Source organism: Nannospalax galili, unplaced genomic scaffold, assembly GCF_000622305.1.
Source record: "Nannospalax galili isolate Female #2095 unplaced genomic scaffold, S.galili_v1.0 scaffold62, whole genome shotgun sequence".
NCBI lineage: Eukaryota > Metazoa > Chordata > Mammalia > Rodentia > Spalacidae > Nannospalax > Nannospalax galili.
In genome coordinates this window covers 1,461,919-1,478,075 of record NW_008348573.1, presented here as the reverse complement: position 1 = coordinate 1,478,075, position 16,157 = coordinate 1,461,919, and the positions used below count along the sequence as shown (strand labels likewise).

Sequence of the window (16,157 nt, the reverse complement as noted above, 5' to 3'; positions counted from 1 at the left end):
AAGGCTGGGGCTTCCCTGCTGAGAAGCAAGCCACTGGGGAGTCTCCATCTTATTTACATGTGGATGATGAGGGCTGTCAGTGCTCAGGAGGGTCCAAGCACTCTGGTGCCCTCCACATTTGTGTGATAGCCATGCTGCACATAACCATTGCCAACTGCTATTGTTCATCAACCCCTTCGAGAATTTATGTAAATGCTAGTTCATTTCCTCTGGTAAAAGTCCACAAAGGTACATTTTCACAAAACCTCACATATGATCTTGGAGGATGTATAAACCTACGGTAAAACTAAGAGGTCCATAAATCCCTAGGTATAGAGTAGACTTTATACTCAATTGGTAAAAGTAGAGACAAAGCAAGGGTGTTGGTCTCTTAAGTCGTGTCAGTCTGGAGAATTCCTTTAGCTTCTGCTGTGGATAGGAGACCAGCAAGGGTGTTGTGAATGCAGAACTGACCCTGGGACACCACAATTTTGGGCCAGATATACCAACGTGGAGACAACAGATCAAAATCAATAAAAGAATTCCCTACATAGTAGCTGAAGGAAGCTCCAAAGTATCGGTGCATAATCAGCCTATCTGGCAGAGGAATTTCTAAAATGAATGGCATCCTTACCAGCTGGCAGGGAGCAAGCACATGTAGGCTCCCCTGATTTCAGAGTTCTCCAGCACTTCTGATCAGCTTCCACCAGGGTGGGTATTAGTTGCTGTCCTCATTGCTGCAGCAAAATACCTAACCAAAGGCAGTTAAGGAAGGGCAGCTTTACTAGCCAATGATTCTTTCCTGGCAGAACAGGAGCCAGGAATGCTTAAAGGTGGGGGGAGGGGGTAGATGTGACAGATATCTTGAATATTGATCTAGAATGGTGCATTTTCAAAGAAATTTTCCAGTCTTCTGCAAGAAGGCAGAACTGTCAGTACTACCATATTTTGTATTCTTAGACAAACAAAACACCACAAAAATCCTCTAATACATACCGATAACTAAGTATGCTTCACTGTTGCAATGTTTGCAAAACCAACTTTGAAGACCAAGAGCCTTTGAAGAGATAGTATTATAGCACTCATGTAACAGTCCACTTGCCCAAACCACCTCCCAGCCCCTTGCCATTAGGCTAGGGCATGTGGCCATTTCGAGGTAATGGGGGGAGAAGGATGTGCCACTTCTTGGATGAACAGCCAGAACAGACAATGTGTGGCTCCCAGGTCTACCTTCTCTTGCAACAGTGACTGAGAAGCTCTCATGCCTCATGAGGTCAGACAGACATGAAAGCTCAGCCTGCCCTACTGATGCACAGATGGGTGCTGATCCATGAGGGACATGACCATGAGAACCACTGCCTTCCTTACAGCAGGAGGTGCTGTAGCAGTGTCCATCCCAGACAGCCTTCTGTTCCATATTCTCAAGGACTCTCCTTTTTCATATGGGCTGGTGTTTGGAGAATCCAGAATCTGATTTGTTGCCGTTGTTGTTGTTGTTGTTGTTGTTGTTGTTGTTGTTGTTCTTCTTCTTCTTCTTCTTCTTCTTCTTCTTCTTCCTCCTCCTCCTCCTCCTCCCCCTCTTCCTCGCTCTCTCTCTCTCTCTGTCTCTAAATCATACTTATTAAGGAATTAATTTCCACAGTTCACCCTTTTCAGTGTATAGCTTTTTATAATGTGTGGATTTTGACAAATGCAGGTTAGTTATGTAGCCATCAACACAATCCCAGAAGAGTTTCATCCCCCTGAATTCTCTTGTGCCCCTTTGCAGTCCACCACCCTTCTACCTCCACCTCTGGTTGGATCATCTTATGTCTGTTCCTATAGGTCTGCCTTTCCAAAAATTTCATGCAAATGGAACCATATAGGGCCAAGACTTTGGAAAAAAGCACCTATTGCTTTTTATTTTGGAATACTTTTAGATTTACAAGAAAGTTGCAAAGATAATACAAATTTACAAAGTTTCCATACCCACTTCCTCTGGCTTCTCCTCTTATTAACATTATACAAAACTATAAGACAATTGCCAAATATCTTAAAAAACATGGGAACTATTAGCTAAACTGTTAACTTTGGGTTAACTGTTAACTTTTCTGCTCCATTTGGTTGCTGTGGCTGGTCCACTTCTCTCCTCCCAAAACCATGTGGCTTTCTTCTTTGAGACTGTGCGTTTGAAAGGTCTGATCAGGAATTTTGCATGAAGCTCTCATTTGCCTTTGTTTGGTGGTGTTCTTATTTCTAAACTTGGTTAGGAGTTTGGGTGAGAATACCATAGACGTGACTCTTCCCATAGCATTGTAGTAGGGGCACATGATTTTGGCGTGACTTGTCCTGGTTTGTATCAGTGGCTTATTTGTGTTGAGTTGATTGACAAATAATAGTTTGTTGTATGCTTATGCCAATTAAAAAAAAAAAAACTCTTTTAGCAGCTGAAAGGTATCTGGGTTGTTTCCAGTTTGGAGGGATTACAAATAAAGCTGCTACACATTCATATACAGGCATCTGTGTGATTATATATATAAATTTCTCCCCTTCTAGAGTAAATTCCTAGTGGTGGGATTGGCAGGTTGTATGGCATGCATACACTTAACTTTCTGTGAAACTGCCATACTGTTTTCCAAAGTAGCTGTTCCATTTTGCCTTCCTATCAACAGCGTAGGAAGAATCCAACTGCTCTACATCCTAATATCTTTTCATTGGTGTTCTGGTTAGTGACTCATTGTAAAAAATAAAACGACAAGAACTAAAAAAACCTCAAACAAAAACCCAACATTAAAATTGGCTAGTGTTACGTACAGTGTGCCTTCTGGTCCAGCAGACACACCCCTTCATTCCTCCTCAGCAGAGGCTCTTGTCCAGTTTCATAGAAACTTGTTCATTAGACTTTTTTAAAAATCTTTTTTTCTCTGTTTCTCTGTCTCCCTGTTTCTGACTCTCTTTTCTTTGAAAGTCATGTAGTCTAGTTGGCCTTGCACTTGCATGTATCAAAGGGTGAGCTTGAACTTCTGATCCTCCTGCCTTTACCTCCTGAGTTAGGATTATGGCTGTATACCAACATGCCCACTTTAGGTGGTGCTGAGGGTCAAAGCCAAGGCTTTGTGCCTGGGACGCAAGCACTGCTGACTGAGCCACAACTTTGGCTTCTCTTTAGACTCTCTAGGTTTATCCTCACCTCCCTTTATTCCCATGATATTTTGGAATGAATAAAAAATTGAGAAAAGAAAATGGGACTTGGGGAGTCTTCTGGAAGGTCATTGAGAGTAAACTGTCTTCTCTCTCTACCTTAGTAGAATTTTGCTGAGGGAGCCTTGATGATGCCTGTGATCCCAGCTCTGTGCTTTTGTGTACAGATGTGATACTGAAGTCATCATAGAAGGATCATAAAACTTAGCCCCTTACTCCTTGTAAGAACTCCATAGGAAGGGAGTGCTTCTTTCCATGCTTATGAGTGTGAAACTGAAGTTCAGAGAGGGCCTGTGGCTTACAGCTGGTAGAGCCTTAGCTTGACCACAGATTTGTCTGGCTTCAGAGAAAATTCTTGTTCATTGTTCTAAACCACTTTCCTAGCTTCTACTGTAAGGAGTGTACTTGATAATTGGCTTTTGAAAAGGAAAATGAGAAATGAGTGTGAGGGAGAAAAGATGGGCTCTTACAGGAACTTTGTATGCCTTTTCATTCTTTCCCACAGCTTGCTATCTCTAGTGAACACTTGAATGTAAAAGAAGCCCACGTGGGTTCCAGTCCTGGCTTGCTACTGATTTTGAATATTTTATTGATGACTCTGATCCCTTGTTTCCTGACCTGGATAGAAGTGCTTTGGATACAGAGGGCTCTATGTCCCTTTTGTGATCCCTAAAAGGTGCTGGAAGACAGGGAGGCTCAAGTCATTGAAGACTTCAGGCTTGTACAAGGGGACTGACTGTTCATGGGCTCCTGTAGGGTGACAGGGGCCCTGGAAAACATTCCAGTTCTCCAACCATCCTGTTCCCATTCAGTCCTCTGGAAAGACAGGTGTTTCCAGAAGTCATTCCAGCGGACAAACTAAGGCAGACCTAGTGCATTCTTCTGCTTAGCCTCCATTCTTTTTTATTCCTACTGGATCCTATAGCATCCCAGTTTACCAGGGGAAACTATCTCTATCCCCCGTCTTTGAAGACCAGACTACAAAGGAAGGCATATGCAAAGCTGAGAAAACAGTCAATTTCCCACCCGTTAATCCCTGTGAATGAAGAGTACACACAGGACCCCAAGCAGGGTGAATTCCAAAACTTTGGCTGGAGATGCTGGTGGTCATTTGTCTTCTGAGAAGTGTCTATTAGATTGAAGAAATGAAGGGAATCAGCTGAAATCTAGAGAGATGGTTGTTGTGAACATCAGCTGAGCCGCTAGATCCAACTATGTCTCAAGCTTATAGATTTCTCAGTCACCTGAGCAAATAAGCCCACTGCCATACCTTTTCAGTTTTTGAGACAGGGTCTCATTTAGCCTAGACTTATCTCAAATTCACTATATAGCCAAGGATGACCTTGAATTCCTAGTCCTCCTGCCTCCACCTCTCAAGTGCTAGGTTTACAGACTTAATGTTAAGTCATTTTGAATTGGGTTGGGTTTCATTAATGACTGTTCTCTGAACTTTATTTCTCTCATCCACACATGTTTCTCTCTGAAAGTTCCAGAATACTAGTGCCATTTGATGAAAAAACAAAAAAAAACAAAAAAAGATTAACTCCAAAAGCTCCATGAAAGACAAGGGCTGAGGCAGTATAGGTTGCCCCACACCCATCATAAACATTGCTCATTTACCAGAAGGCTTCTCAATGCAGAGTTCTTGGCAGCCACAGTCAACCATTTGGATTTACCTCCAAGCTGACACCTATGTTTCAACAATGCTGAGGAGACCTGCATCACTGAACCATGAACAGTGCCTGTCAGAGAGCTGGGAAGCAGCCTTGAATCAAAGCAGGAAGCAGAGGACTAACTGCTTGACCTGTGTGAAGGACGTGAGTTGATCACAAGGTCAGGTGCAGCTCTGAGATATTGGCAAAATAAAATAGTGTTAGTAATTAGCCCTGCGCCTTTGCCAGAGATGACCTCTGGGATGGGGTCTCAGTGTAGCATCTTCTAAAGGGGGAGTTCAGCATGCTGGCTCCCGAAGCTGCAGCAGGGAGCCTGGTAGGTGTCATCTTCACCCAGACGGCTGGGCAGCCTCACAAAGTGCCTTTGGGTTCCTCAGCCCTGGCTCCACACCATTTATGAAAACTGGCTACAGCACAATGGATGTGCTCCTCCTTCAAACCCAGGGGTGCTGGCTTCACACCGATCACATTTTCTCAGGCAAATAAAAAAAAAAAAAAAAAAAAAAAAAAAAAAAAAAACTCCAACAAAAAAGTGCCGGTTCTTTCTAAATCAGTGCATTTCTAATTTCGAGGCTGACGGATGCTTTTCTCACTCACCCAGAACTCAAAATCAACTTGACATTTCTAAAATTACATTTTGCAGGGAATGAATCTGTAAAGCACACCAAGAGCCTGTGCCAGTCGGGGAAAGGAGGCAGGCAGAAACAGAATCATTTCTGGCTCTCTTCCCTTCAGTGTGTGTATTCTGTGTCTGTTGGCTGGGGGACAAGGAGGAGAGGTTGATGCACCAAGCACTGGGAACAGAAGGAAAGCCCAGGAACATGTTCCCTGTCTTTGCCCCAAACTCACAGTGCAATAATGGCTCAGGCTGACTGCCTTGGGGGACTTGAAGGTGAGGGAGAAGTGAAACTGTAGGCCAAGTGGTAAGGCACCTTTGTTTCCTTCATGCCAGAGACAGGCTTAGTGTGGGCAGCTGGGGAGGCCCTGAGGTGGGTCCCAGAAGAAGCTCCTTGGCCAGGCTGGCGCACAGGCCACTCCTAAGAGAATCAGGCAGCAGCTGCTCCTCCTTAAACTGGAGGTTGAGGGGTTTTGTGTGAGCCAGATCAAAACACATCTATCAAAAGGGATCAAGAGGCTGCCCAAGTGGACTGCAGATGGGAGAGGAGATGGAGTCTTTCTTTTCTTTCACAAAATTGTAAAGAAAATTCAGGGAGAAAAATGCCTCCATGAGCAAGCCTTCCCTTTTCCTTGTAGCAAAGCTTATCCAACTACTACTACAACCTCTTTCCCCAGCCCACTGATCAGTTTTAAGATGCGGCCTGCTACTATTTAAATTAACCCATTCAAAACAGAAGAACCCCACCTTCTTAGCACTCCCATGGTCTGAATGGAGCCAGCCAAGTGCTCCACTGTGATTGTGGGGTTTTGGATGGCTGCGAACAAACATGACCCAGGATGGAACTAGGACTCTTAGCCCTCATTCCACACAGGGCAGCTCAATTTGGCAATTGTTAATCAATCCATCACTTCCAAGGTGACTCTAGGGTGCTGGTTGTTGGAAGACAGATTTTTGAAAACATGGCCCTCTTACTATATGCTAAATTTGGATCCTTATATTTACAGACACTTGTCTGTCACCACGTATCAAAGAAGCTTCTTTTGCAACAGATGGAGACTATTACAGAGTTCCACAACTGGTCACACACAGAGATAAAAGTCTGTGAGATACCCAAGCCTAAGTGACACAGCTACAATGGAACCTCTATACCTAAGGCTCATGGAACATGATGAACAAGCGGTAGAGAGAACACTAATGCTTCTCTCAACTTTCATCAGTGACTCTCCCTCATGCAACAGAGGGCAATAAACAAAAAAGGCCAAAAATGGCCAAAGTTTAGAGAATAAGAGTCTGCAAAGTGTGGGTCCTAGACAGGACTCCTAAATTAAACTTCACTCCCCCCAGGACTCAGAGACCATTGTGGAAGAGGGAGCAGAAAGTTTGTGAGAGCCAGGGGAGGAGATACATGACCATATGGAAATAGAGTTTTATAGGCCTGGGACCTTACTCACATGAACCAATAGCAATGGTGTCAACATGCACAAGACCCATGCAAACTCAAGCAGATGAAACCTCAGCACAGAACTGTGTAAATGGGAAGCAGGCCCAAACCTTAGCCAAAGAACTATTGTCAGCTGACTATTGCTGGGTGAGGGAGAGTTGATCTTTAAGGGAGAGACTCTAGATAGGCTGACTAGACCCCAGTAGATGAACTTGCACTGAGGGAAGTCAGGGTATACTAACTCGACTTGATAGACCTTAACATATATGACAGAATGCATAAAATCCATTGGTGTGGGCTATGAGAGGGTCTGTATCAGGGAGGGGGTATAAAGATGATTAAACTGTTTTGTATGAAATGCACAAAAATTCAATTAAAAAATTCAAAAAAGAAAATAGGGTCCCTGTTCACTGGGATAGCAACACCTCATAGTAGAGGCATTTGCCAAAACCACAGACCACCAGGCCAGGCAGGGTACCATCTTGTTATGGCTGGATAAAAGAGGCAGAATGAGGGCAGGAGATAAACTTTCAGAGGGGCAGGAAGGCTGATTTCTTGAAGGAGATCTGAAAGCTGCACTTAGGCAATTCTAGTGGCAGAATGGGCTCTGAGGAAGCTTCTGAGGCCTGAATAGGGTTGTGATGGTGTCCCAGGTGGAGCATTTAGCAGATAAGCCCTGGGATGGTGAGTTATGGATCTGACAAACACTCCAGTGTAAGCGAGGAGGTTGGGTCCTGATGCTATTTTTTTTTTAAGATTAAAAAATTTTTTAATTTATTTTTATTTATGTGTATGATATATCTGCATATATGTAAGAGCATCCATCTTGTCTAATGTCCACTGAGGACAGAAGAAGGCATCAGATTCCCTGGAACTGAAGTTATGGATGGTTGTAGGTCACCATGTGGGTGCTGGGATTTGAACACAGGTCTCCTGCAAGGACAGCCAGTGCTCTTAACTGCTGAGCCATCTCTCCAGCCCCTTGATGCTACATCTTGACAACCTCAAAGTGCATTAATGCAGGACAGAGGACTTTGCTAGTAAGATTCTAACAAACGAACTTCCAAAGAGCCTGCACTGGGCTAAGTCCCTCACGGGGTTCCAGACTACTATACCTGCAGCATACTTTTCCTGCACTAGCTAGATATATCTAACACTGCCTGTTTCCAGCCCTCCAGGGCATTTTGTAGGGCACAGAGGTCATGGCTGCGGTCAGGCCCTTCATGATGAGGTGCTGCTGTGTGATTCTGGAGGTGACCCACATAGGCAGGCACAGAAGGCACGTGAGCCCAAACAGGTCTCTGGCTTAGCCTAGCACACAGAACCCTTTCTTGGATCATCACTGATTTTACCCTTACATAGGACCTGTACTGCCATGGTGTACATGAGCTTTAGGGTATGTGTGTGGCTCTCATTGAGCAGGTCACCTGTAACCTAAGAGGGGAGATGTCAACTCTGAGGTCTATGACACTAGTAGAGCATCTGAGCTGCTTATGTGCCCCAGTGCAAAACTGTTATCCCCACTGCTGCCTGATCCTATAGAAGTCCCAGGCAGTCCATGCCCTGGGCTGCCTTCTTTGGGGATTCATGTAGCTTCAGGGGTGCAAGTGGGCCCCACTTGCTTCCACTGTCCTCCCCCAGAGTGCTTCTCTTAACTCAATGCTGGGTCCCCACACAGCCCCTCTGCCAGTGTGACAATATATGGTCTGCAGGCAAGTGCATATGGAGACAGTGTCTTTGGTTGGATGAAGCTGGTATGTCATCAGAGCTCACCACTGGAAGGCAGTATGACAGAAAGAGGGGCTCTTCCTGCAGCCCCCTTCTGAGGGGACAGGGACATGGGAACAGGAGGAATCATAAAACTTTGTTAGCCTTCTGCTGCCTCTGAAGACATGTTAGCTAAACACACATTCAGTTTTATGATTTTTACTCGATCTTACCTTGGCTCACTGACACCACAGTGGTCCTGACAGAATGTCAGCCAATGCTTCTCATTGTCCAATGCATATGGCGAACACACAAACCCATTATACCAAAAAAGAGTAAATAACTATACTGGTAGAAAGAGGGCCTTTGACCCTTTCATTTTATTAAAATGGCACGTAAATATTAAAACAGCATACTGATCACGTTATATTTCTGAAAGCCCGAGATGAAGTGTTGTGGAGAGGTCTGAGGGCTCCCTTTGAAGGCTGCAGACTCATGCATTGAGCAATTCATGTTCTTTATCGGTTTTTCCAACAGCATCAGGATTTGATAAGGGGTCGAGGTCAGCAAAGAGGCTGAACCAAGCAGTCAGGTCTGAGGCAGCCTTGGCAGGCTCTGGGGAGAAAAGAACAAACATCAACAAACCCACCTTTCCAAAGCCTACTCCTTCCATGCTGGGTTCAGAAAGATGAGCAGCACCCTGGAAAGGGACAAATCCCATGACCCTTGATCACTAACAGAATTCCAAGTTCCCTAGCTGGTTGACTGACATTCCTAAACTGTGACCTGAGGCTCCCTGAAGAAGGAGCTCTGTGTTCTCTGTGTTAACTAACCCCAACCTGCGATGCAACTCCAACTAAAGGCCACAGGCACTGAACTGCTCAAAACCCTACTCCCTGCCACAACCAGGAAACACTATGGTTATTTCAGAAAGCAGACTGAATCGCTGAGGAAGCCAGGTGCTTTCCAGTGTCTGCCAGAGGAATCCCTTAGAATCCCCGAATCCCCGGGATCAGGAGCAATGTGGCGTCTCTCCTTAACTCTTCAAAGCCACAGGCCTCTGAGCTTGTACAGGCCCAGCCTCTTTGCCATTATGGTCACTGCCTTTTTCACCTTCTGTCAAAGATAAAACGCCCTTGACACGTACTCGCTTACCTCAGCATGCTTGCAATTCCTTCATGGTCAACCTCACTGGAGCCCTCCCTTCTGCTGTTGCTTCAGCAAAACACCTGCCCTAACTTCCCAAATACCATGCTAAGACAGCCAAACTATCTTCCAGATGAGAAGAGAATTTTCAAAAGAGTGCCTCATGCAAGTGATTTCTGAATAAGCTGGAACTCTCATATAAATCATTCCACATGAGGATCTGAGTTCACTCGTTTGGATGATCCATGCTTTTCTCCTCCAATAGGTAGAGGTGCCAGGAGCATGAAGAAATTGCCTTTCTGATGGAGTACCGTTCTAGCAGGGAGCAGCTGGGAAATGTGCTTGCCTTCTGACTGAGAAGTGTCTCAAAAGATGTTGGGAGCTCAAGTTGCTAGAGTGAAGGGATAGAGTTGGGATAAGAGCTAGGTAAATAGTGTCTTTGGTCTTTTCATCAAAATGGCACTGAAATGAAAGATAGTAAATGGAGCACTTCATACATTGGATTCATCTCTCTTTTTTGTAGGTTGATTATTTTTTAATGACATAAATACATCTATTGTAGAGATAAGACTACTATTAGCCAGCAACAAGAGTGATTCAAATAATTCACAAGTTATAGCTACGGGTAACCTTTGTTGAATTCTGTGTGGTTGTAGGTTATTTAACCTAAACTGAATTGGATCCCATGTGGTTTGCCCTCCTAACACTTGGTTTATTTCAATGTGATAAGCTGAGACCCAAGAGAGGTTCCACTCATCACGTAGGAGTTCATATGAGGTACTGTATGGGGCAAGACTGATGTAGGTGGCTTAGTTTATCTCAATTCTTGATAGAGACTACAAAGATATCTTGAAGATATCTCCAGTGGAAATATGCTGCATGCTCACTTCCCCTTCTCCCTAACCTCTGCAGAGGTCTTAGAAGATCCTTAGAAATTGATCATAGCCTTGTGGTTAAGGAGCCAAGCCGGGTGACTGTACTTTAGGGCAACCCTCAGATCCCCCAAGCCTTCATTGGGAGCAAAACCAGATGCAACTTATTTGCACAGCACCTAAAAGAACATTGTAGGAATATTTTCTGATGATAATGGAACAGACATTTCCTCTAACGTCCTGTGGTCAAAGGGAAAGGGGGTGAAGACCAAAAGAACACAGATAGAGCTGTGAATACACACGAGATCTTCTGTCCAGCAGATGTTCTTGTTGGGGCCTGTCTCCAAAGACAATAGATCTCGCAAGCTTGAAAGGACCTCTTTTGACAGCTAAGAAATCTGGCCTTTTCTGGGGAGTGCTAATTCAATGCCTTATGTGGTAGGCAATGGTAATTTTAAAGACAGCAAACCTCAGTGGCCTTTCCTACTTAGGTATTTTCAGTCTATCCCAAGGATCATGTGTATTAGATTCATTCTTATTAGACAAATCTTACAAGGGGAATTATGAATTAAGAAAGTAAGCCAGGAAGAAAATCAGAATATAATTTCTAGGCTTATGCATCACTCTTTGTCTTATAGCCCTGCGTGAAGCTTTAGATACTCAGATAGAAACAAGTAAAGACATATAGTAAGAGAGATAGGCTGCTGGAAAGGAAGGCAGCTGTCATGTCAGATGGGGTAAAACACTGTATTACCTTTCAGTGCAGAGGTGCTGCCATTTGGATTGCTCATCAGTGGTGATGGCCATGGAGTAGGAGGACTGACATTGCTCTCTGACCAGCCTGATATTCAGAACCAAAGGACATTAGATCTAGCAAGAGCAGTCACACCGCAGCTCTACCAGCTGCTGGCACACACGACTCTCACCCATGGTGGCCTCTAGCGAGAAAGCAGGTTGATGGTGTGATAAGACCCTTCTCCCCTGTTCCTCATACTGGAAAACATTTGAGAGGACAGGAAAAGTGCAAACCATGCCCAGCTGGAAAACATAGGCTGCTAAGGAAGACATTGGACTTTGAAAAGCAACAAGGAAGTTGCTAGTGCAAAGCACTTCTGTGCCCTCTTTTTTTTGTGTGTGTGTGTGTCAAGTATGGTCATTTCATGACCACACCAAAGACCATCAAGAAATCAAGTCTTGATTGGGTTGAGTCTTGAGTCTTGATGCTTAAAGATGAATGCTAGTAAACATAGCAATAGAACTAGTACCAACACGTCTCTACTTCCAGTAGGCTCCTGTACATTATTTTCTATACATTGGGAAGTTTAATTAACATATACAAATAAATAACACTCCATTCCAACGAGATGAGGGGGAGAGTCTTTGTTGACTTTTCGCCTTGCCTTACAACGGAATGACATTTGGCTTGTGTAACCCAGTACTCTGTCCCACTGCCCAGTGTGGTTAGGGGTCTTCAGCATTCTTGTTTTAGGAAAACAAGTCCAATTTCCTGCAGCATTTACTGTTTGTCCTGGATATTTTGGAATGATTCATCCTTAATTTATAATTTGACCATATGTTTCATCATTGAACTGTAATTTGTTCTGTGTGAAGTCCTATCTTTTGTTTTGTTTGTTTTGTGGCAGGGTATCCCTATAGCATCAGCTGGTCTGGAACTTAGTATATAGACTAAGCTGGCCTCGATCTCACAGAGATCTGGCTCCCTCTGCCACTTGAGTGCTTGGAAAAAGGCACCACACCTGGCTAGTTCTGTCTTCTGAAAGAGGTGTGCGACTTTCCTTTCAGTACACTCCAAAATATTTAACACAGAACAAGTAGATGTTGCAGATTAAGCCCACTGATGACCATCAGTGTATCACTGCGGGGATCATTATGCTTAAAACTGTTCTTTTACTGGGCTGTTCCTGCTCATAATGTTTTGTTTTGCTTTATAAAGGATACTTTGGTCTCTAATAAAGCCCTCAAGTGAGATCATGTTTGGATTGCAATTTCCATGAATCAGAGAATCCGGTTTCCAGAGCAAGAATGTTAGTATATGCCACAAAAAAATACAAGAGTGAATGCTGCTTGTTTACCCTGTCATTGTAACACCAATACTTTCTGGTAGACTTACAGTATCATACTATTTTTTATTAGTTTATCTTTCTGTCTCATCTCCAGGAATCATGAGCCACTTGAAGTCAGGGGTCATGTATTTATTTTTGTATCGTTTAGTGTACTGTCTGGCACACAATATGGGAGGGTTCAGGCATATGACTCTTACATTAAGATAAACTATTAAGGTCCTTTTTAGTGGTGAGAAGTACACTTTCTGTGCAATATCTTAAGAGATGGTGGCGTAGCACCTGGTACCCCATACAGCCTCTCACTGGCTAAATGTATTTAATTTTAGACATGTAGTATACAGACTTATTTATGAAGAGTAACAAATAGTGAGACAGATGGTCTGTGAACTGTTTACTTGATATAAAACAATGAAAACTAGAAAGGATTTTCAATGTCATTGCTTTTCACTGCAAAGGTTTAAACATATAGTACAATCAATGCACATGCACTCAGAAACTTCAGAGAGCAAGGAAGCCTCGTGGGATGCTGAAAATGTCCAAACTCTGAGCTCTGATGATGGCTGTACTCTAATATATTTATGAGAAATCCTTGACCAGTTCTCCTACAATTAAGTAAATTTTATGGCATATAAATTATACCTCAATAAAGTAACTTTAAAAGTGTGATCCAGGAATAACACAACCTCTGTGGTTCCTAGAAAACTGGCACACATCTGTTTACCTTCTAGACCCAAGTCACATAAAAGGAATAAATGTGGAGAGTTGTGATACCAGTGGGTTCCAAATAGTGCCAATTACCAGAAAAGCTGAGAGGAGTCAAATGTAAGTGGATAATGGTCACCCTCTTCTCTCGATCTTCCCTCGACACACGTGTGCCCACTAGATCCTGTGCTAGCCTACTAACTCCTGTATCCTGGCCTCCTCACCAGCAGTGTAAGCCTCAGCTAAGAGCTGGTTAGAAATGCTGACTGACTGAGTCAGAACTTGTGAGGCAAGTGTCAATTTAGAAAGTTCTGCCTCTGATAGCCTGTAGGCTGCCTGGGTCAGCATTTGTCAGGAGATTTGTTGGGTTAGAGCAGAGCAAGGAGAAGGGCATTACTAGGAAGCAGAGGGGCCCATGTCAGGACCTCATCTTCTCAGGTAGATGAATGAAATTCTGCAGCTTTAAGCTCTTGGATCATGTTGTGCTTTCTGAGTTCATAGAGACTCCACTTCCAAAGGGAACCTGAACTGACTCAGGGGAGAGCCAGGTGGGGGAGGGGTGCAGAAGTCAATCTCACCTTCACCTCTGTGTGCTATTGATAGTACATGCTTCCTGCTTCAAAACTATGAATGAGACCCACTTGCAAACATGGCTATAGAGAACACTGGAATAAAGAGGTGGATTAGAACATTGTAGTTTTCAGTGTGGAATCACATTCCTCAAAGGAAACAGGAAGCACTCTACATGTCAAAATGGAGCTCACCTCCTTTTATGTAATGTGTAAGTACTTGAAAATCTACAAATAAATATCCATATATTAGGTCATTTAAAAGTACCAGTAATAGAAATTATATTTTCTCTTTAAAAAAGATTTATTTTATTCTTAATTATGTGTGTGTGTGTGTGTGTGTGTGTGTGTGTGTGTGTGTGTTGGTATGTGCAAAGGAATGCACGTGCCCAAGGAGGAGAGAGGTATGTGATTCCCCTGGAGCTGCAGTTACAGGCAGTTGTGAGCCATCTGACAGCAGTGCTGGGAACTGAACTGGGGTCCTCTGCAAGAGCAGTACATGCTCTTAACTACCGAGTCACCTCTCCAGCCCCCTAAATTGTATGTTCAAGCATACTATTTAAAAGGATGATAATGGTAGATTTTTTATAAGAAAATATGTATTTTTTTCTTTTGGGGGAATGCTGGAGATCAAATGCAAGGCATTATGCATGCTAGGTAAATGCTCTACCACTGAACTATACCCACAGCCTACAGCCTGCAAAAATGTTATGACTGAATTCCTATGTAACCAGGGACTGTTGAGTACTGCTTACATACACAGTCATAAGCCACACAAACAACATCTAGAATCTATAGAGTTGAGGTGGGGGGAGGGGCTTCCTCCATAGCAGCGAACATGAAAGAAGATAATCTAGGCTATCTCCTTTTTGGAAGCTGAGATGGTGGGACAGGGTACCTCAACAACTTAAGAGACACACGGCACATCATGACCCACCCTCCCCATGGTGTGAAGCAGAAACGACAGCCACTGTAGGGAGTCACATTCTCTTCTTAGCATCCTTCTAGCAGCATGAAAAGATAAAATGGTGGTGATGTGATATGAGCTCTTGAACAAAACCCTGAGCTCGGGCAGCTTCCAGCCTTACTGGTATCACTCTGGAAATTATTTAGGGGAAGGGTGCAATGAGGGTAATTATGGATGGCACACCAAGCCAGATTTCGAATGTCTTGGCTTCTGTCAGAAAAACTGCTATTTAAAGAGAACTCAGTGGTGCTAATATTCCAGTAATTGCCATCAACTGTTCTCTCTCTAGTCAATGATAGTTGGCTGAGACGTTTTTAACATGAAGGTGTGGCTAGAAAGATGTCTCCCTACCTGAAGAGAAAATCTGTCAAGAGAGGGGTGGTGAAAGGTGTGGGCAGGAGGGTGCTCGGAGCTCAGGAACAAACTCTCCCAGCTCTAGGTTCCTTTGATATGTCAAATGTGCTATCCATTTGCAAAAAAACACACAGAAATTTTTGTTGGAGCAGCACTGCCCACTTTGCTTACACACGGGAAAATACAAATCAGTCCGAAGTAACACTGACCATCAAGAACAGTAAGCGGAGCCAAAGCACATGGCTCAGAGAATGCTTTGCTGTGACTGTGTCTCACCAATGAGAAAAGCCCAGGCTGTGTCACTGACCGCAGCTTGGTGGTCTCTGGGCTAGGGGTCTCTGGGTGGGATTAGTTATGAAGAGCAAAGTAGGAACACTGAAGCAGTGGTGACCATTTTCCCCCCAGGTCGACTGTACATCTGTAAGAGTTAAAGATTCCTGTCTCCCTGTGCTGCAGTATAAATGAATTGGAATCTTGGTGAAACCAGGTAGTAGAGAGGCTGGAGAGCAGGCACTGGTGGTCTCTGGGCTAGGGGTCTCTGGGTGGGATTAGTTATGAAGAGCAAAGTAGGAACACTGAAGCAGTGGTGACCATTTTCCCCCCAGGTCGACTGTACATCTGTAAGAGTTAAAGATTCCTGTCTCCCTGTGCTGCAGTATAAATGAATTGGAATCTTGGTGAAACCAGGTAGTAGAGAGGCTGGAGAGCAGGCACTCAATAGAGCTATGTTGAATCCATATTGTTTTTTTTTTTTTTTTTAATAACTGAGTGCACAATAAGAGTAATCCCTGGGAGTGTTATCCCCAGGGTTTTACATTTTAGGATTCTCATCTTCTAATCTCTCTTTGTTTGCCAGTTGCTGTA

The 16,157-nt window shown here is 43.8% G+C and overlaps 1 protein-coding gene across 12 annotated transcripts in view; it reads right to left on the bottom strand.

The window, feature by feature from the left end:
• Positions 1-8,943: 8,943 nt before the first annotated feature.
• The window catches only part of Ica1 (islet cell autoantigen 1), a 157,953-nt gene continuing 150,739 nt past the window's right edge, over positions 8,944-16,157 (bottom strand). For 8 of the 12 annotated variants that reach the window (XM_029569573.1, XM_029569572.1, XM_029569577.1 and 5 more), the window contains 2 exons: positions 11,372-11,458; positions 8,944-9,214 (listed from right to left, as the gene is read on the bottom strand). In XM_029569573.1, coding sequence (XP_029425433.1) covers positions 9,093-9,214; positions 11,372-11,458 — 209 coding nt within the window. In that variant the 3' untranslated portion in view covers positions 8,944-9,092. The remainder of the gene's footprint in view (positions 9,215-11,371; positions 11,459-16,157) is intronic. The other 4 variants (XM_029569579.1, XM_029569574.1, XM_017801208.2 and 1 more) reach the window with 1 other exon arrangement.